At 35.7% G+C, this 20,910-nt stretch overlaps 1 protein-coding gene across 9 annotated transcripts in view; it reads left to right on the top strand.

Moving 5' to 3' along the window:
• The window catches only part of MIER1 (MIER1 transcriptional regulator), a 64,874-nt gene extending 44,458 nt beyond the window's left edge, over positions 1-20,416 (top strand). For all 9 annotated transcript variants that reach the window (XM_045897456.3, XM_064588995.1, XM_045897455.3 and 6 more), the window contains 6 exons: positions 5,510-5,661; positions 6,615-6,696; positions 7,816-7,910; positions 10,835-10,962; positions 15,181-15,320; positions 17,721-20,416. In XM_045897456.3, coding sequence (XP_045753412.1) covers positions 5,510-5,661; positions 6,615-6,696; positions 7,816-7,910; positions 10,835-10,962; positions 15,181-15,320; positions 17,721-18,049 — 926 coding nt within the window. In that variant the 3' untranslated portion in view covers positions 18,050-20,416. The remainder of the gene's footprint in view (positions 1-5,509; positions 5,662-6,614; positions 6,697-7,815; positions 7,911-10,834; positions 10,963-15,180; positions 15,321-17,720) is intronic.
• Positions 20,417-20,910: the final 494 nt, after the last annotated feature.

The raw sequence follows: 20,910 nt of genomic DNA, 5'->3' as shown, positions 1-20,910 counted from the left end.
TCCTAGAGTATAGATCCTTTACCTCTTTGGTTAGGTTTATTCTGAGGTATCTTAAGGTTTTTGGTGCTATTGTAAATTGAATCAATTCTCTAATTTCTCTTTCTACAATTGCATTGTTAGTGTATAAGAAAGCAACTGATTTCTGTGCATTGATTTTGTATCCTGCCACATTACTGAATTGCTGTATGAGTTCTAGTAATTTGGGGGTGGAGTCTTGGATTTCCCACATAACGTATCATGTCATCTGCGAAGAGAGAGAGTTTAACTTCTTCTTTGCCAGTTTGAATACCTTTTATTTCTTTTTGTTGTCTGATTGCTGTTGCTAGGGCTTCTAGTATTATGTTGAACAATAGTGGCGAGAGTGGGCATCCTTGTTGTGTTCCTGATCTTAAGGGAAAGGCTCTCAGCTTTTCCCCATTGAGGATGATATTCGCTGTGGGTTTTTCATAGATGGATTTTATGAACTTGAGGAATGTTCCCTCTATCCCTATACTCTGAAGAGTTTTAATCAGGAAAGGATGCTATATTTTGTCACATGCTTTTTCTGCATCAATTGAGAGGACCATATGGTTCTTCTCTCCTTTTATTAATGTGTTCTATCACATTGATTTGCAAATGTTGAACCACCCTTGCATCCAGGGATAAATCCCACTTGGTTGTGGTAGATGATCCTTTTAATGTATTGTTGGATCCTGTTAGCTAGGATTTTGTTGAGAATTTTGGAATCCATACTAATCAGGGATATTGGTCTGAAATTCTCCAATTTGATGGGGTCTTTGCCAACTTTGGGGATTAAGGTAATGCTGGCCTCATAGAATGAGTCTGGAAGCTTTCCTTGTGTTTATTTTTTTGAAACAGCTTCAGGAGAATAGCATTATTTCTTCTTTGAATGTTTGGTAGAATCCCCCAGGGAATCCATCAGGCCCTGGACTCTTGTTTTTTGGGAGGTTTTTAATCACTGCTTCAATCTTGTTACTGGTTATTGGCCTATTCAGGTTGTCAATTTCTTCCTATTTCAGTCTTGGTAGTTTATAGGTTTCCAGGAAGGCATCCATTTCTTCCAGGTTGCTTAATTTATTGGCATATAGTTGTTGATAATAATTTCTAATAATTGTTTCTATTTCTTTGGTGTTAGTTGTCATCTCTCCCCTTTCATTCATAATTTTAATAATTTGGGTCCTTTCTCTTTTCTTTTGGATAAGTCTGGCCAGTGGCCAATCAATAGATCTATTAATTCCTTCAAAGAACCAGCTTCTAGTTTTGTTGATATGATCTACTGTGTTTCTGGTTTCTAATTCATTGATCTCTGCTCTGATCTTGATTATTTCTCTTCTAATGTCTGGCTTAGGCATTGTTTGTTGCTTTTTCTCCAGTTCTTTAAGGTGTAAAGTTAGTTGGTAAAGTCAGGATTTTTCTGTTTTTTTGAGTGAGGCTTGGCTGGCTATGTATTTCCCCCTTAGGACCGCCTTTGCAGTATCCCATAGGTTTTGGATCGATGTGCTTTTGTTCTCATTAGTTTCCATGAATTGTTTTAAGTTCTTCGTTGATTTCCTGGTTGACCCAAAAATTGTTGAGCAGAGTGGTCTTTAGCTTCCAAGTGTTGAATTTCTTCCAAATTTTTTCTTGTGACTGAGTTCCAGCTTTAAAGCATTATGGTCTGAGAATATGCAGGAAATAATCTCAATCTTTTGGTAACAGTTGAGACCTGATTTGTGACCCATTATGTGGTCTGTTCTGCACAAAGTTCCATGTGCGCTCGAGAAGAATGACTATTCTGTTGTTTTAGGGTGGAATGTTCTGTATATATCTATGAGGTCCATCTGGTCCAGTGTGTCATTCAAAGCTCTTGTTTCTTTGTTGTTGTTCTGCTTAGATGATCTGTCTATTGCTGAAAGTGGAGTATTGAGGTCTCCTACAATTAATGTATTATTATCAATATGACTCTTGATTTTGTTTAACAGTTGGCTTATGTAGTTGGCTGCTCCCATGTTGGAGACGTCCCAACCCTGTGCCATTTTATGGGAGTATTTAGGCCATTCACGTTGAGAGTGATTATTGAAAGAATGAATTTGTTGCGTGCCTGGGTGGCTCAGTTGTTAAGCGTCTGCCTTCAGCTCAGGTCATGATCCCAGGGTTCTGGGATTGAGCCCCACATCGGGCTCCCTGCTCAGCGGGAAGCCTGCTTCTCCCTCTCCCACTCCCCCTGCTTGTGTTCCCTCTCTCAGTGTGTCTGACTCTGTCAAATAAATAAAAAATCTTAAAAAAAAAAAAAAATGAATGAATTTATTTTCATGTTGCCTGTGAAGTCCTTGTTTCTGTAGATTGTCTCTGTAAATTTCTGTTCTATATCTCTCTTGGGGTCTTTCTCCTTTTATAGAATCCCCCCCCCTTAATATTTCTTGCAGGGCTGGCTTAGTGGTCACATATTCTTTCAGTTTCTGACGGTCTTGGAAGCTCGGCATCTCTCCATCCATTCTAAATCACAGCCTTGCTGGATAAAATGTTCTTGGCTGCATGTTCTTCTCATTTAGTACCCTGAATATGTCTTACCAGCCCTTTCTGGCTTGCCAGGTGTCTGTGGATAGGTCTGACGTTATTCTGATGTTCCTCCCTCTGCACGTAAGGAATCTCTTCCCCCTAACTGCCCTTAAGATGGTTTCCTTGGTTCTAAGGTTTGTGAGTTTTACTATTACATGCCGGGGCGTTGGTCTGTTTTCCTTGATCTTGGGAGGGGTCCTCTCTGCCTCTAGGACACAAATGTTTGTTTCATTCTTCAGATTAGGGAAGTTCTCAGCTACAATTTGCTTAAATATATCTTCTAGTTCTCTCTTCCACCTCCTCAGGGATCCCAATAATTCTGACATTGGAATGTTTCATGGTGTCACTTCTCTGATTCTGTTTTCATGGATTTTGAGCTGTTTCTCCCAAGCCTCCTCTTTTCCCTTCTTGTCTATCAATTGGTCTTCTAGATCACTCATTTGTTCTTCTGCCTTGTTTATCCTAACTGTTAAGAGTATCTAGATTAGATTGCATTTTTAATTTCTGCCAGTTCAGCTTTCATTTCTGCCCTTAGAGACTCTGTGTTGCTATTAATCAATTTCTCCATTCTAGCTGTTGTCTTCATAACTGTTACCCTGAAGTCCATTTCCTACATCTTGGTTATATCTGTAACCATTTGTAAATCTGTGGCAGAAGTCACAGTCTCTGAGTCTTTCCTATTTTGGGGGTTCCTCCTCCTAGTCATTCTGTTGAGGGGTGGTTGAGGCAATGTACAGAGTCCAGATTATTGACCACAACCCAAGCAAGATGCACCTGTCTTATAGGGACCTTAGGGTTGTTGGCCTCTTGTTCTCCCAGCCTGTCTTCTGGGGGAGGGGCCTGCTGCGCTGTTACTCAGGCAACCCTGTTTGGGCGGAGTTGCCCTGCCCCACTGTGGAGGGGGATGGGCTCAGTGAAAACTCATTTTGGGGGGCTTTTGTTCTCTGGTGGCTTTCCTTGGTGGCTTTACGCGTCTCTTCTGAGAGAGCAGAAGAAACCATTTCCGTCTGCCTCAGAACGGAGAGATCACAGCCTGTTCTTCAGTGGGCTCTCCAGGCCACACTATCTCTGTTTCTGTCTCTGCTGCTATAAACTGCAGCGTCCTGGGTTGTGCGCCCCTCCGCAGCGCTCCCAGTCCTCGCCTCCAGGTCGGGGCACGTCTCTGCCCTTTGTGCTTCTAAAACCACCAGCTGCCCCCAGTTCGCTTGCATGGCCTGTCGCTCTAGCTCCAGGTTTCAGTCTGGGGGGGGGGGGGGCTGCCCTAAAGTCCTTTCCCTGCCATTAGCGGTCTGCGAGTCTGTGCCCTATCCCCAGCACAGGAGGCTATCACTCACTGGTAGTGTAGAATCCCCACAGCTCCCTCCTCCTTCCGTTTATCTTCGGATATGTGCCCGGGGAATCATGGCTCCCCAATTCATACCTCGAAACCAACTGCCTGCGATATTCTGTTTGTAGAGATCCAGATATATCTTCTTACATCTCAGGCTGATTTTGTGGGTGTTCAGAGTGGCCTGGTGGGTATCCAGCTCAATTTAAGGGACAGGTTGGAATAGGGTCCCCTACTCCTCTGCCATCTTTTCCCCTGTCCTTGTACTTTAAAGAAGAGTATCTATTTTGGGGAACAGAAAGGTAGAAGGATATTTTAAAGTATATGTGTGTAGTTGGGGTGGAGTGTGAGACAAGATAATTTATATGAAAACACCTAATGTAGTGCCTGATACATTGGAGATGCTTAATTAGCTGCTAATTCCTTTTTTATAACATAAGGAACTTTGACACTATCAGTTATCCTCTATCTCTTAAATTCACAGTTTTTCTTCAGCTGGCTCCTTCCTATTGGCATTTAAATCATTGTCTCCTGTGTTTAAAAACCCAACAAAACCAGAAACTTTCTTCAATTATACTTCCTCACTGGTTGCTACCGCCATCTCCTCCCTTATAACCAAACTTTTCAAGAATTCTCTCCTTTCTTTCTTCCCCTTCCATTTACTCTTCAGTCATCTCCAGTGTGGCCTGGGCTTCCGTCTCTGCACAAAAACAGCTCTTGAAACATTCCCCTCCTTGTTAGTAAAGCCAGCGTACCTATTTCAGTTTTCATACTGGCCATTTAACAGCATTTAACCAGTCTAGTACTCCTTGAAACCTTTTCTTCCCCTAGCTGCAATGGTGCCACATTTCTGGTATTTTTTCTATCTTGTGACTATTCCTTAATATATTGTCTACATTTCCATCTTCCTGTCATTTGGAATTGCACAAGGCTTTCATCTTAGGCTTTCCTCCTTTCCTTTCACTTTTAAAATTGTGATGGCAGTGAGGCTTTAATCTTATTCTGATGGAAATTCTGATGAAAGCTAAATGCTTTTAAGAAAGGAAAGACTCTTGTTTTATGAACATACATTTTTAAGCTTCATAGAAAAATATATAAAAGTAAGAAAAATGATCCCAAATCTTACCACCAAGAAATAAACCATGTTGACATTTGGTGTGCATTCCTTTAGACCTCCTATTTCAAAAATTAATAATTATAGCTAACATCCATTGAACCTTAATATGTGCCAGAATTGTTTAAAGTGCTTTAAATCTTTACAACCCTGTATGATAGTGTTGTTATCCCAATTTTGCAGGTGAGGCAGAGAGCAGGGAAGTAACTTGCCCAAGGTCATACAGATGGTAAGGAGTGGTGGTACTTTTCAAATGAAGAGAGCTTGGACTTGGTTAAACTCAAGCTAAGTCATCTTAGCTTTGCTGTGAAAGAGCTATGAAATGGTATCTCTCTGTTCAGATTGCTTGAATCACTTAGGCTGTAAATATGGTCCAAGAACAAAGTTAGACAAATACTAGGACCACATTTTACCTCTTGATAATCAACATTTTGGCTCTTAAGTGTGAGTTATTTGTTCAGTGAGAGTGGTTTAACACAAACTTGAACAGTTTTTGGCATTTTTTTTAACATTATGTTTTACTAATTTAGTGTATGAAAATGATGATCAGCTCCTGTGGGACCCTGAGTACTTACCGGAAGATAAAGTGATTGTATTTCTTAAGGATGCATCTAGAAGAACAGGTGATGAGAAAGGTGTAGAAGCAATTCCTGAAGGATCTCACATAAAAGACAATGAACAGGTACATGAGTAAGAAGTAACTGTTTCATTATGGAATGAATAAGTCATGGGGAGGAAAGGTACAGCATAGGGAATATAGTCAGTGGTATTGTGATAGCCTTGTATGGTGACCCCTGTGGTGAGCATAGCATAACGTGTATAGTTGTCCAGTCACTGTGTTGTACACCTGGAGCTAATGTAGTACAGTTCTATACTATATAGTTCAGTTTTAAAAAAGAAATAAAAGTTTTCCCAAAATAGATTAACCATATATATTCTTATATATTTACATTTATAGATGTAAATGCTGTCACATTCTCTGTTATTATTCTAGCCACCAAAATTCCTATACTGTCATCACAGGGAATCTGAAAAAGCTTGCGTACACACTTGCTTCATTAGTATGATTTCAGCTAAAATAAACAAAAATGGTGTCTCATTTTTGCCTGTATATCCTTCTTATTAGGATTTTTGAAGTTCCTTTGGATATCCCTAAGACCGTATAGATATCAACTAGGGAATACATACCTGGAATGAAGTTATCGGGGGTATAGTAGTAGACCAGTGCTTACTGTGAACCTAATAACAGCATTATCTTTTTTTTTTTTTTAACCCTTTTTCATCAATGCTTTTCGTTCTGATTTGTTTAAAATTAGAATAGGAACTGCAAAAAGCCAAAAAGAAGGGTTTTGTGATTTTTATAAAATAGTTTTTTTCATTTTTGTTTCGAGGTACTGTGGCTTCCAAGTTAGAGTATTTGCTTATCCTGTTTCCTAAGTATTTAGAAGCATTAATTATCAGGATTGAATTTGTTGTTCTTTAGTGTTCTCTGTGTTTCATTCACTAGAATTATTTGTCTTCCAGAAATGATGAAAAGAAATACTGGATTCAGGAAAAGCTTTTACTTTTTTAAGAAATTGTAGCCTTGAACTTTTCATAGTCTGGGTCACATACTAATGGCTTTTATTTTTCTAGGCTTTATATGAGTTGGTTAAATGCAATTTTGACACAGAAGAAGCATTGAGAAGATTAAGATTTAATGTAAAAGCGGCTAGAGGTAAATGTAAATAATGCATTTTTGTTTTCATGACTTAGCAGAAAATAAGCTTAAGATCTTAAGTCTGCGTAGGTATATCCTAAGTTTAATAATAATACTGATCTTTCTGAAATCAGTAAATATTTGCTGAATAATAAATAACTTGTAACTTGTTAAATAACTTGTATATAACACAAGCATTATGGGAAATGGGATTAAGGCTATTTGTTCTTTATGGGAAAATAAGGCAATTAAAATAAAAATACATGATGCTTTTCAATTTCAAGGCATTTTTATTAAATATTTTCTTATTTGATCTTGTTAATAATAGCCCTATGAACTCTGGAGTGTGACAGTTGTTACTTTCAAAAATGATGAGACTGAGGTCTCTGAAGTAACTTTGCTGGGGCAAACATAATTTATAAGCAATGAAGTCATAACTAAAATAAATCCAGTTTTTTGTTTTTTTTACTCTAAACTGGGTCCCACCTGCTTCACTAAGAACACTATTTATATAACATTACATAGCAAGCAAGATACTTACTCATTCAACAAAAATTGGAGGACCTGCTGAGTTCTGAGGACATAATTGTAAACGGAGTCCTGCCCTCATGGTGCTTAGAGGCTAGGTAGGGAAGCTGAAAAATAGTTACGAGTTCTTCCAAGGAGAATTAGAGGGTATACTTCAAATTTATTGCTGTAGGACTTAACCTAATTTGGGGAAAGAGTGAGCCTGTTAGGGAAAGTTTATAGAACAAAGTGATATTTTTGCTAGAATGTAAACAAATTAGGTGAAAAGGGGGTGGTGAGGCAGAAAATGATTCTAGACAAAGGGAACAGCATCACAAAATCTAAAGTGAGAAAGAACATAGTGAATTTAAGGAACTGAAAGGTGGCTAGTATAGTTAGATCATAAAGGAGAAAGTGGTCCAAGGTAAGGTTGAAGAATTAGGGAGCAAATCATCCAAAATTTTATTAAATAATAGAATTTTTGTCACTTCATCCTTTGCAGCCATCAATAATAGAGCTCAGGAGTTAAATACTTCCCTTATTGTTATTAGAAACTTACATTTTTATTTATAACTGTTTATATGCAATATTTAGGGGAAAATTGCTTTAATAGTTTTCTCATTTTGTCAGAGGAATTATCTGTTTGGACAGAAGAAGAGTGTAGAAATTTTGAACAAGGGCTAAAGGCCTATGGAAAGGATTTTCATTTGATTCAGGCTAATAAAGTAAGTAATGATAATGTTTTCTCTTTTATAAAAAGATAATTAGCTAACCCAGATCATCTTATATCTTTATTACTTTCAAATGTTAATGGTTCTATAATGTTTTAATATATTGATTTTTAGGGAATTATAAACTTGCCAAGATTTTCTGGGATCTGTTTAGCAAGTGACTGTTTTCAGTGCATGGTATTAGGAGCCTTTAAGTTTGGACTGATTTGCAGATATGTTAATCAACTTCTGGGTGGGATGTGTGTATATAATGTAATTACTTAAGGCTTTTTTCCACAAACTTGTGACAGATTTTTTAAAGGACTGGTCTTTAACCTTAAAACTTCAAAATGTTTTTAACATGACATTATTTACAATTAAAATCTCTCTACATTTATTTGTCTAAAATCAGATACTTAATATTTAATTTGGCCTTAATTAAAATTTAATTTTCCAGAAGAATATCTCAATAAATCAGCTTTATTAGACATTATAATTTTATAATTTGACAATTTTATTTAACATGATTCATTTATTCCATATTAATAATAACAATTTTACAGTGTCAGTGTATACCCAAAAGAACTTCATAATTACTTCCAGATTTATTTTTAGGTTTAATTCTCTTAAAACTAAAATCAGGTTAGATTTTTAATAGGAACTATACAATTATATAGAATAGAAAAATGTGTTGTTTCTGTGGGAAATTAGGATGTGCAAAATTAAAATCTCAGAGTTTAAATGGAGGAAATGAAGCAATTTCTAGGTTTATAAAAATATCACATTTTTGCAAAAAGAAATGACAAGGAGTGTGGTTTTACACTCCTTAAAGATAGCATCTGAGTTTTGAGTGATGGCTTGTCTAGGATGGTGTTCATTGAGTTCTAAATAGTCTGTCACCACATTCTTCTTTTTATACTTCTGGATGTGATTGGTGTCCACTTAATTTGTTTCAATATTTTATGTTCTGTAAATAGTTGCTTATAAATCCTGTGCATTTATTTTTCTTTATTTTGTTGTGCATTAACTAGTTTATTTATTTATTTTGAGAGAGCGAGAGTAGGGGTGGGGGAGCAGAGAGAATCTTAAGTAGGCTCCACACCCAGTGCGGAGCTTGACATGGTGCTGGATCCCATGACCCCGAGATCATGAGTGAGCTGAAATCAAGAGTCGGATGTTCAATCAACTGAGCGACTCAGATGCCCCTAACTAGTTTACTCTTGATTATCTTGTTGCATTTTGGTATTTGACATCAGACATAACTACTAATAAGAAATTTTGAGTCTTAGAATTGGTGTCAAAAATGGATCCTACCCCTTAATGTTGTGTCCAAATCATCTGATTACCTCCAGCATAGGGAATATTCTGTGAAAGGAGTGCATTATACTAATGACTAGACATGTATGTTTCTGATTGTAAAAAACAAAAAAATAGTTTCATGGTTGAATGGAGCAACATTTTGGGATGAGCGTTTTCTAGCATTCCTGCTTGGATTAAAACACTATATTAACCAAACCATGCTGGATTATCTATGGAGGGGACTCCTAGAGTGATAAGCTAGTATGATAGCTAGCAGCAGCAAGGAATCCCTTTTTTTTAGGGAGTAAGAACTTAATAGGTAACTTGAAACAACTAGCCAAAAAAGTCTTTAATGTAATTTTGAAAACAAGACCTTTATTTCTTAAAATATTTGGGATGGTGATATTTCAGTCTTACAGAACTCAATTGACCTGTCTATACCAATATACTAGTTACAGTGAACAAAAAGAGGACAGTTATTCCTTAAGAAGGAGAATGGTCCAGTGAAAAGATTGTTTTTATACCTGGAATTGAAGTTTGGAACTTAATCATGAGTTCTAGGCTTACTTTATTAAAGATTTTTCGTAAAATTGTTAACACTGCATGCCCCAAAATATCTCCAATTTTTGCTTTCAGTAAAGTACAGTTGACTTGGCTTATGTCTATATAGAAATAAGATTCTAAAGGAGGCAAAAAAAGAGCTTGAGATTATTAAAAAAAAACAAAAAAACCCAAAAAACTTGATAGCTTTCAGTCTTAGAGCAAGATGGGCCAAATTTGTAAAGTGCAAGCATAAGGGAAGAAAGAAAATGTATGTCAAGTAGTGAAATGAGGATATCATCAAATTGACTTTAGGTGCATTCAGTCTGACAGGATACCTACTTCAAGATTAGAAATTTATGGGTTTATGGGTTTAAAGCAATGTGGTCTTACATCCCAACACTCATGCAGATAGCCTTTTTTCTTTTAAACTCCCAGTACTTTATTATATATATCAACCCTACCACAGCTCTCCAAGCTAAGTAGCAAAAAGAGCAAGTTGTCCACATCATTTGCCAGTCCCATTGGTGCTGACCGTTTATGGAAGGGGAAATCACTCATTCACACAAATAGAGCACAGTTACTGGAGTAATTTAGTGAACAACGAATTAGAATTGGCATTATTATAATACTTTTCAACTCACTGTGGAATATTCTCAGCCTTTTTAGAAAATAAAATAACTGAGTCTGGATCACCAGTGGGACTACTAAGAGAATCTTTTAAATGGGAATTTAAAGGTAGACTCCCTAGGTACCCTGTGAGTAAAAGTATTTGCAAACTGTTTATAACATTAATTTTAGCTCAAATGCCACTTCCAGGTATTTTCAATAGAGGAGTGTTTATAGTAAATTAAGATGATAGTTTTTTAAAAAGTGTAACACTAAATATCTGAAGATTTGTTGCCAGTGTATTATTTCTCTAAATGGGAGTTTGGAAAGAGTGGTTTTTAACAAAGCTGCTGCAGTGTTGTATTTTATACAATGTATTATATATTACTTAAGGTACACACAAATTTATTTTCAGACTTCAGATATTTTTCATGAAATAACTCCTTTAAGGAAGAGCTGATTCTTAAAAACAAGTGTTTTGTTTCTTATAGGTTCGAACAAGGTCAGTTGGTGAATGTGTAGCATTCTATTATATGTGGAAAAAATCTGAACGTTACGATTTCTTTGCTCAGCAAACACGATTTGGAAAAAAGAAATATAATCTTCATCCTGGTGTAACGTGAGTTTATTTTTTCTGTTGAGTCATATATTTTTGTTCTTGAATTTTTTCTTCAGAAAATTGTAATTTTTAGTATCTTCATTTTCCAGTAGGATAAAAGTTTACATTAGTTTAAATTTATCCACTTACAGACATATTTTCATAGGGCATTTAGACTTTTCAGTGTCTTATGAAACATAAACTATAATTCATATTGCTTGAGACAATAAATACCTCAAAGCAAATATTAGAGTATGTTTCCAGGAAAGGAAATGGATCATAACAGCTGTTAAAGCATGTTTTTGTTAATTTCTGTTCCATTGAGTATAAGCACATAGTTTTAATCTAATAATACTGTGAGCACAGTGAGAATAGGAAAAAGACTCTTTTCAAAAGCTATATGGTATGCCTAATAGAGGCCCTTTAAAAAGGAATGGAAATTAGTATTTTTCTTTGTCCCGTCTACTTTTGATCCCAGGAACCAAAATAAGATTTGGGTATAGATGATATAAAAGGGAAAAGACAGAGAGATAAGAAGTCAGGTCAAATTTCATTTTCTTTTTTGTTACAAAGTTTTTTAAAGAGGAAAGAAATGTCCATGGTGACTTCCCTTTTCCCAGATTTCCTGAAACCTTTCCCCTAACAGAAATATTTAATAATTAGTCCTGCAACTTTAGCTTACTCCCAGTGAAATAGGGAGTATGAGTTCTTATTATATGTAGTCTTCATGCAAAATGCCTTGTATGCCTGTACCAGTCACCATGCTAAATCTCTTAGCCTCATTCAGTCTAGCTTTGGAAAAAAACTGTCCCTGCTGCCACTGGTAATTTGTTACTTAAGTACATAGAGTATTGAATGAACTTTTCGTCTCTCGTTGAGTTGCTCTGAGATGTTGGAATTAAACTTTACCATTCTATCCTTGATTATTTTCTGCTTTTTACAGAATAAAAATAATGCTAAGTTGGAACTTCATTTGGTCAGTGTGTACCAGTAAAGTTCTTAGGGTTGGCCAAATAACTGCCTTTGAAAGAAGTGCTTATATGCATATTTGATTGTGCTTTGCAAACTCCTAGGCTAGACTGTTTCTTGGTCATGTTCATTTACAGGTGTCTCTGCTGGTCACTTTCCTGGAGGATTAAACACTCTTAAATCCAAAGCAAAATTATCTAAAAGGGAATAAATGGGTATGATTGCCCTTGGAAATCATGGGACATTGGACTCTGTGCCTCATCCCCCATTATTCAAAGCTCATGATGGCTAGAGTAGAATTTCATACATAGTATTCCAAATTTTATCTAATTGCTTAATGTTACAAGTTTATAGTTAATTTTTTTCTTGGTGATTTATTGGTAATATTGAGGTATAATGATGTAGAACTAGATAGTGATCTAGTCTTCAGAGTATATCTTAAAATAGTCAGTTTTCAAGCTATTCTATAGGGAAAAGCAATAGTAACATCTTTCATTTTTTTCACCCATTTCAGAAATAATGTTCACACACGAACTACAGGCAATCTGTCGTCACCAGCAGTAAGAGCATAAGAATTGCCATGCTGGGTCAGACCCATGGTCCATCCAGTTTTCTCTTTCAGAAAGCATCACCAAGGGAAGTGTTGTGGGCTGGCTTAGTTGGTCCTCTGTGCTGTCAAGCTCAACAGGTTAGGTAGGGATGTGCTGCCAAACATTTGAGTTTCTCTGATAATCTCTCCATAGCTTCTGGAAACTTTTTGACGATCCTTATATCTGTAACCTTGATTCCTCTTAAGGTTAAGTATTCAGTAGGTGGAGTAGCTGCAGTTACCGTATTATCTCTTTTCTCATGCTTTAAGATTTTTACAGTGGTCCCCTGGTATAATGGTAGGAAGTGAACAAATGTGTTTTTGTCCCCCTAGGCGAGAATATGGTGGTTTTTGTAGGCTTCAGTTATGTCCCCTGTAGGTGTTTCATAAAGTTTTTTTTTTTCTGACAGAACTGTAATGTTTTATTCCTATTTATCCCTTTTAGCTGTGCTACATCTTCTGTAAGAAGCTGTGACCAGACTATAATTATTGCCCAGACAGGGAGAAATTGTGGTTTTCTATAAACATGGAGATTCTTTTCAGTTTGCTTTCAGGACCTCCTTCTGTTTTTAGTTGCACTTCCAGTGCACAAAACATTAAGTTATTATTATAAGACAGAAATTTGAGTTTTTTCATCTTCCTTTTTTAGTCAAAATCCATAGTTAGAGCACACTATCCTGAAAGTTATTTGTTCATTTTTCTGTTTCATTTTTACCTTCCATTTGTTCACCAGAATGAAGCGCATTTGCCATTTTTATGCTTTATAGACAACCTTTGCAAAGATCTTCCTGCAGATTTTCTCTAGTCACTACCTGGAAGAACTGGTAGCCATATGCAAATTAGAGACTTTACTGTAACAGCCTTGCAAATAATTTTTTTTTTTTTAGTAAAAGTTAACCCATCATAACTCTGGTTATCTGAATGCTTCCGACCTCCTGGGTGGCCCACCTGACTCTTCTTCCTTACTCATTGTGGATGCGATTCATCCTTAAGAAATGATAATTCTTTTACAATATCATTGCAGTATCTAGTCAATTCTAGCTTCCTTTGCTTGGCTTTTCACATCCTCCATTATCCATCCCTACCATACCAAATTTATTTCCAACAATTCCTCATCATGTATCATCTGTTCTTCTTAGTCCTAGCCTCCGAAATTCCTTTGCATTCATACTCCTTTGTATTTCCGTGTGCTTCAGATTTGTTACATAATTGTTCTGGAATTATGATAAATGGCATAAAGCTGGAGGGGGGACTAAAACACCATTTAATTCTACTCGTAGGCAAGGAAAATAAGGCCTAGAATGGTAAATTGATTAGCTCATGGTGTTTTGTACCTCAGACTGTTGAAAGCTTCAGGTCCCTATATTTATTGTATCTTCATATCCCAGGGGACAGTGTGATCATGTAGTTTGATATTCTAGCTACAGTGAATAGTCTGTTGTAGACTATTACCGCACTTTGAGTAAAATCCTAAGCCTTTCCACTGTTTCCTTCTTACATTCTTACTTACTTGCTCAGAAAGTCTCAGGATTTGTCTTAATATTTCTATTACAGTTATTCTGAGGGAATTTTAAAGTAATGGCTTTATGGTTTTTTTGAGCTTCTGTTCTGTGCCATGCACAGCTTAGGCACAGGTGGTGCAGTGGTGAACAAAAAGACTAAAATTCCTGCCTTTGGGGCATGAGTCCAGCACTGGTATCAGCAGACTTTCTCCGTAAAGAGCTAGAGTAAATATTTGCGGCTTTGCGGGCCTTTGGTTCTCTCGCAACCACCCAGCTCTGCTGTTGTGCAAAAGCAATCATAGATACTATGTAAATGAGTGGATGTGGCTATGTCCCATCAAAATACTACTCACAAAACCGGTGGCCAGCCCACAAGCCATAGTTTGCTGACCTTTATTCTAATGACCTAATAGCACTTCATAGTTTACAAAAACACTTCCCTGCACACATCTTGTGCAGCAACTCTGTGTGGTAGATACATACATGATGTTCTAGGTAAAGACACTAAACCGCAGAGATAAGTGTTTAAGTCCAGCTCTTCTAACCCCAACCCAGAGTCACTTAATACAGCAGCCTCCCATGCCATATAGTTCAGGAATAACTTAGGGAAGAAGTGAGTTCACCTCTAGTGGTATGCTGGCAGACAAAGCCAGCGGATAAGCTCAGGAACTTAGCCTTTTATAGCTCAGATCTAGCAGAAAGGTAATACAGAAGATACCCAGGAAAGTTCAGGGAAGTGATTCATTGGTAGGCCATAATTTGTCTTCCAGGTACTGCTATAGCCATCACATAGTCTTTAGGAGCTTTAAAATTTCAAGCTTGCTTTGTGCAGAAATTCTTCTGTACTCCTGATTGGTACCATCCCTCTCTTCACTTACAGAACCACTGATTTTAATTGGGCCACTCTGAGCGCTTGCCTATAGTTTTAAAAGTTTTAAAACTTCCTATAGGTATCTAAAATTTGCTAGTTTAAAGCCCTTATACATTTTTCCAACAAACATGTAACCAAAAGGAGCTTTCCATTTAAATGTTCAGATCCTGGTGGGGTAGATGAGGCACTGGAATGAATGTAAGTGAAAATTAGGACATATTTAATAAAGCCTTCTAAATTTAACCTCAGTTTTAATTTTCAGCTTTTTTTAATGTAAGAAAATAACTTTTATTTCACTTAATTTTAAGGGATTATATGGATCGTCTTCTAGATGAAAGTGAAAGTGCTGCGTCTAGTCGAGCACCATCCCCTCCCCCAACTGCCTCAAACAGTAGTAACAGCCAGTCTGAGAAAGAAGATGGCACTATCAGCAATAGTAATCAGAATGGTAAGCAACTAGAGAAGTACTTTGGTTTGTTCATGATGAAGGGCACTTTTCTTTTAGTAGCCCAGGCAATTCAGTTTTGGTTTGTATTAAACTTCCAATGCAGAAGTTGTAAAAATAGTAATTATAAATACCCACCGAACGAATATACATAATAACCAGCATACATACATACTAACACAGAATACAGATTGGAAAGAATTCCTGTTGACATCACTAAAAACTAAGTTTAATAAAAATAAACCATCAATAGTGACCATTTCTTTTAAGGAATTTATTCTTTTTGAGTAGCATTGATTTTCTTCATCAGTTGGGATGCTTGGATAGAATTTTCTTGTTAACTCTTAGACCAAAACACCAGCCATTTAGCCATTTCACATCAGAAGTACACAGGCATTTATGAAATACTTTGAAAGCTGTAACACTTTATCAGGAAAGTGCTTTAAGCATTTGGTGAAAAGAAGTAGATAATAAGGGCATGGTTTTGAATAGTTTTCTCTCTGATAGCATAATAACCTTGAAGGATGAGAAAAGATAAAGCACATGTCAGGCTCTGCATTAAAACTGTACAGAAACATTTCTATTTTTATCTCCGTGAGAAAGAAGCAAATGACATTCCATTATGTTCGAGGTTCAGGTAATGTTCTTGTTTAAAATATACAGTGGACCAAAGATCATTGTGCTGGTAAGACCTAGTCAGAGAATTATTTTGATTTCTGCTTTAATTAAAATGGTCTTCCTAAGTAAGACAGTTGCCAAGCAGAGACTAATAAAGCCTTTCACTCCTCTAAAAGAGGAAACTCGTGAATTAGAGATAAGTTCTGCACCTGCATTCTGATGTAACAGTCTTAAGGGAGGGCCAGTGGAGAGCTAAGCTCCCCAACAGAAGTTAGAAGAACACTGAACCGATTATCCCTTATTCTGACCTTTGGTCTCACACTGGCACTGCTGGAGTGAATATACTTTGTTCATTTGATGACCCCTCTCTGTTCCTTCACTACTTCCCCCTAAGAACAAGCCAGACGAACAAAAAAGAGGGCTCAGCAGCCATTTTTTGGTTCTAAACAGGTTTGAGGGCATGTTGTTTAATGCTATCCTGAAGTAGAGTAAGAAGCTAAGAGTCTGACCTTACGACTCTTAGCTTCTTACTCTAGCTCAGGGACGCATACAGTTGATACTACTTTCCCTGTGTGCTCATGATACCAAATTGTTTCTCTTTGTTTTCTTTTTTAACCATTTGATGAGAATATGCAGTTAACCTAAGGAGGTGTTTATAAATTACTTATAAATTATTCAGTATCCCAGAAGCCATTCACCTAGGTACCCATAGTCAAGATTCCCAGGTTTTTCAAGGAAAGGAAGGAATTCTCCAGTGTGATTTTATTTCTTTTCGTAAGGGGCTTAGTGTCTTGAAATCTTATTTTTTACCTACTCACAGTGGTCACATAGTTCTTTGGGCTTACTGTAACAGTATCATTTCTTCTGCATCGTGATGCACAATCCCCATATGCATTTATGATTTGAGTGCACTTTTGAGTTGGGGACATAGAATATTTTCTTTGACCCAAATGTAGTATTTGAGGCTCATCCTTTATCCTTATTTAATAATTAAATTAAAATTTAATTATCTCCAGTGGCACATTCTGTAAGTATCCAAAATGTCTAGTTCATTTTGCAGTCAACTCTAACGTGCCTTTTTTACTGTAACTTGTAGTAAATAATTATTCTCTTTTCTCACCTGTTACGGAGGAATTTGTGTTTGCTTTTATGACTTTCAAATGTATGTTTGGACAGTGCAAGCATTAATTTTTAACATTGTGACAGATTATTTAAATCTATTTAGATAAATATAATGTGTGATCTTTACCCTTAAAGCACAATACCCATGGGTTTACTTACATTAAGAATAAAAGTCATGTCATTTTATATGGCAGTAGAAAACTCAAGCTTCTAATGAATGTCAATTTTTTTTATATAGTTTTAGAAAGTTATTACCATTTTGCTAATTTGTGTGTATCTTTGCTTTAATTTAGCTTATTTAGACTACTGGACCCAGTGCTTATTTGTTGTTACATAACACCAACATGCTCCTAATATATGCCAGAATCTATTCTCTTAATTCTTTATATTTATTAAGTTACTTAATTTTCATAGCGAGCCTGTAAGTCTCTTATTACATATTGTATATGTAATGAAACTGAGGTACAAAGAATGTAAGTAACTTTTGCCCAAGGCGACACAGTTACTCAGTAAATAGAGCCAGAGTTCAGACCATATGGGGTACATATAGATTCGACACTTCTCATCCTTGATGAAAAGCTGTTTTACAATAGCTGTTTTAGAATAGTTTACAAAGTTAGCTTTTTAATACTAGCAGTTTCACTTATGTTTCTTCCAATGTAGGTGTGTCATCTAATGGACCAGGTGAAATGTTGAGCAAAGAAGAAATCAAAGTTGAAGGGTTACACGTTAATGGACCAACAGGTGGAAATAAGAGACCACTTCATGCAGATATGGATACTAATGGTTATGAAACCGATAATCTTACCACTGACCCAAAACTTGCCCATATGACTGCAAGAAATGAAAATGATTTTGATGAAAAAAGTGAGAGACCTGCCAAAAGGCGAAGGGTAAACAGCAATGGAAAAGAAAGTCCAGGTTCTTCTGAATTTTTCCAAGAAGCAGTGTCACATGGAAAATTTGAAGAACTTGAAAACACAGATGACTAAATTTTAGACTTGTTTTACTTTCTTTGGAGTAAAATCTGGTGTGACTAAAATTTTCAGGGTTGATGGGTTACCTTAAAAAGTTGATTTCCTTGAAGCAGTTGGTTAAAATTTTGAAAATTTGAATTGAGTCCTAACTTTAGTAAATAAGATTTCATAATTCTGCCCTTTGTAGACTTTTTACTTTAAAAGTGTAAAGACCCTGTTAAGGATAAAAGAAACAGTTTTAGTAAATTTGAATGAACTACAGAACTATCTGTACCTTCTCATTTGATGTATTAATCTTAAAAGCTCACTACAGGTACTTTTTGCTTAGTTTTTGGTAGAGAAGAAAAAACCACGTTCAAATTTCTGTTTAACACCAGTTTTTCTGAGTTTCTTGAGATGTCTTTATCTTTTATAAGAGACATTTTTCTCTCCATACAAATTGAGTGTCATTATTAAGGAAACCCTTATGAATCCTGAAAGTTATGCTAGCATGATTTTTTTATATATAGAAGTTTAAAAATAAACCAAGTCAGGTTTGTATATGTAAAATTGTTGACATCAATGATGTCTTTCCATATTCTTATCTGGGCTTAAGAAATACATTCTGTATTTTTCCAGATTCTTTGTAGCCTTTGAAAGATTTTTACAGTACATATGTCTTGACTGAGCTGTCCTTTCTTAATACAAAAGCTTGTATAATTTTCTTAACTTGTACAGTTGGTAAACTTTTATGAGAGGAATTGATATTCTGAGTCTGTCAGCTTTCATTTTATTTTGCTAAGGTTTTTCTAATGAATTTTTAAGTGTTTGTGTAGTAACTAAGTCATGTTTCTTATACAGGTGGTAAAAGTATTCATAAAGGATTGTGAAAATTTGTTTTTTTCAAATTTCTACTTAAGGACAAATAGTTTGAGAATTTTGAAGTTAAGCATGATACCTAGATTGCATAGTTTGTTTTGCGTTTGCTATAATTTTCAAAATTATTTTTGAAGCAAGACAAAAGTTTAATGTTGGTTTAAGTGCTTCAATATATCATGCTGACCAGAATCCTGTTCGGTTATTTTTATATGCATTATAAAATTTGCCATTTTTGCATTAACTAAACAGGGGAAAAGGTCAAGCAATATTTAGATGTTGGCGCACACAAGGAGTTCGCAGATAACAATACTGGTTTTATGAGGAAAAAGTGATGTTCCAAAATGAAAAGATGTATAACCATTGCTCTGTGTGATTACAAATAGGACCATCCATTTGCATAGCCTTGCAAGAGTGCCATTTTATTTTTAGTGCAAAATTCTTGTTAAAAATGTAGTTTTATACAGCTGATAGACCAACCTATATCCAAACTTTTATAAAAGATTATTAACTATTCTTGTTTTTTCACACAGGCATACCCCAAATGCTTATACTGATTCATTTTCAGCCATCAGTTCAAGAGCTGATGCCTTTTTAAAATAAATCTTCTGTGGTCTTGTTTTTAATGGCTCAACTGTTTTATGCAATTGAGTAAAGGTTTGCACTGAGAAGTTATGGTTTAGGCCTTACCCCATGAAGTATTACTATGTTCAGTCTGCTTCCTTCCACCAATGTGAACAACTCTTCTCCCCAAACAGTGTTAAAAAGCCACTTTACAACGCTTGACTTCATTTAATGCACATTCACTGTTATATACATATCTGAGTAAATCAAAGTTTTGGGTGGAAGTGTTAAGAAGCGTGAATTTTTTGTTGCTTTTGTTTTGTTTTACCTACAACATTAATTTATCCAGAATGGCAGCTTTAGCATATGGTCACAATCCATTTTCTAAATCAGTTTTTATTACATGAATCCAAAGTGTCCTAGCTCTTTGTCAAAGATGATCTATAGAAGTGTTTCAAATGAAGAGTGACGCTGTACTTTTTAAGTTGTTGCAATATTAGAGATGCTATTTTCACCTTTTTTTCAAGATGCATTTTGTTTGCAGGTTTGTGAAGTTCTTGGAAACTAATACTACAGGAACATTTTTAGTACATTCTCAGGCATGTCTGCAAATATGGCACATGTACACGTTAGGAAATTTTACTTTTCTTAATCTTATCTTTTTAAAGTACGCCTAATGAAAGACATTCCACTATTATAATACATAATGCTCAGCTTTTTGTGAACAAATATTTAATTGTATTTTGTGTTTATACAGGTATTTCACACACTTTGTTCTTCATAATGCAGCCACTATAAATACGTCATTGCACTACTTTAAAATTTTTAGTAATATCATGAATTTAATTTGCTTTAAGATTTAGTACATTTCATAACTCTTGAACTCTTAACAAACTGCATTGGGAAAAGAAGCTTTGTTAATAGTTACTTAGTTTCCCCCACCCCATACCCACCCTCAGCAAAGCACTATTATTTTCATCTGAAATGGTATTGTTTTATAATGTGTTTTCAAATAGAGTTCAGAATCTGCAACTCAGTTCAACACAAGTGTGTTGAGCTTTAAAATGTATTTGAATATTTAAATAGGCATTTAAAATTATGAATTAGATGTTTTTAAATTTATGCATAGTAATTTTGCACTGTAAAATAATTCCTTTTCCCATTCCCTGTCTGCCATTCTGAATATGCTTATTAAAATATTTTTTTAAACATACTTGTCTACGTAATACCGTGTGAATGATTTTCATTAGATTGATTCACTAGGTTTTACTTAACAGATTTTAAGTTTGTATAATACATACTGTTCACAATGCAAATATATATAATCTCTGTTCCTTCTTCTCCTAGGTATATCACATGAACTAGTGTTTGAGTGGCTTCTGATCCCTTTGACCTCATCTTGGGTGATGTATTTTTGTCTTTTTTCCTCCAGGGAGATCCTTTGGTCTTTGGACCTC

This window comes from Mirounga angustirostris, unplaced genomic scaffold (assembly GCF_029215605.1).
Source record: "Mirounga angustirostris isolate CCGP_5_RB_7025 unplaced genomic scaffold, mMirAng1.0.hap1 SCAF_4, whole genome shotgun sequence".
Classification (NCBI taxonomy): domain Eukaryota; kingdom Metazoa; phylum Chordata; class Mammalia; order Carnivora; family Phocidae; genus Mirounga; species Mirounga angustirostris.
Note: the sequence above shows the minus strand (reverse complement) of the source record. Positions and strands in the feature narration are given on the sequence as shown.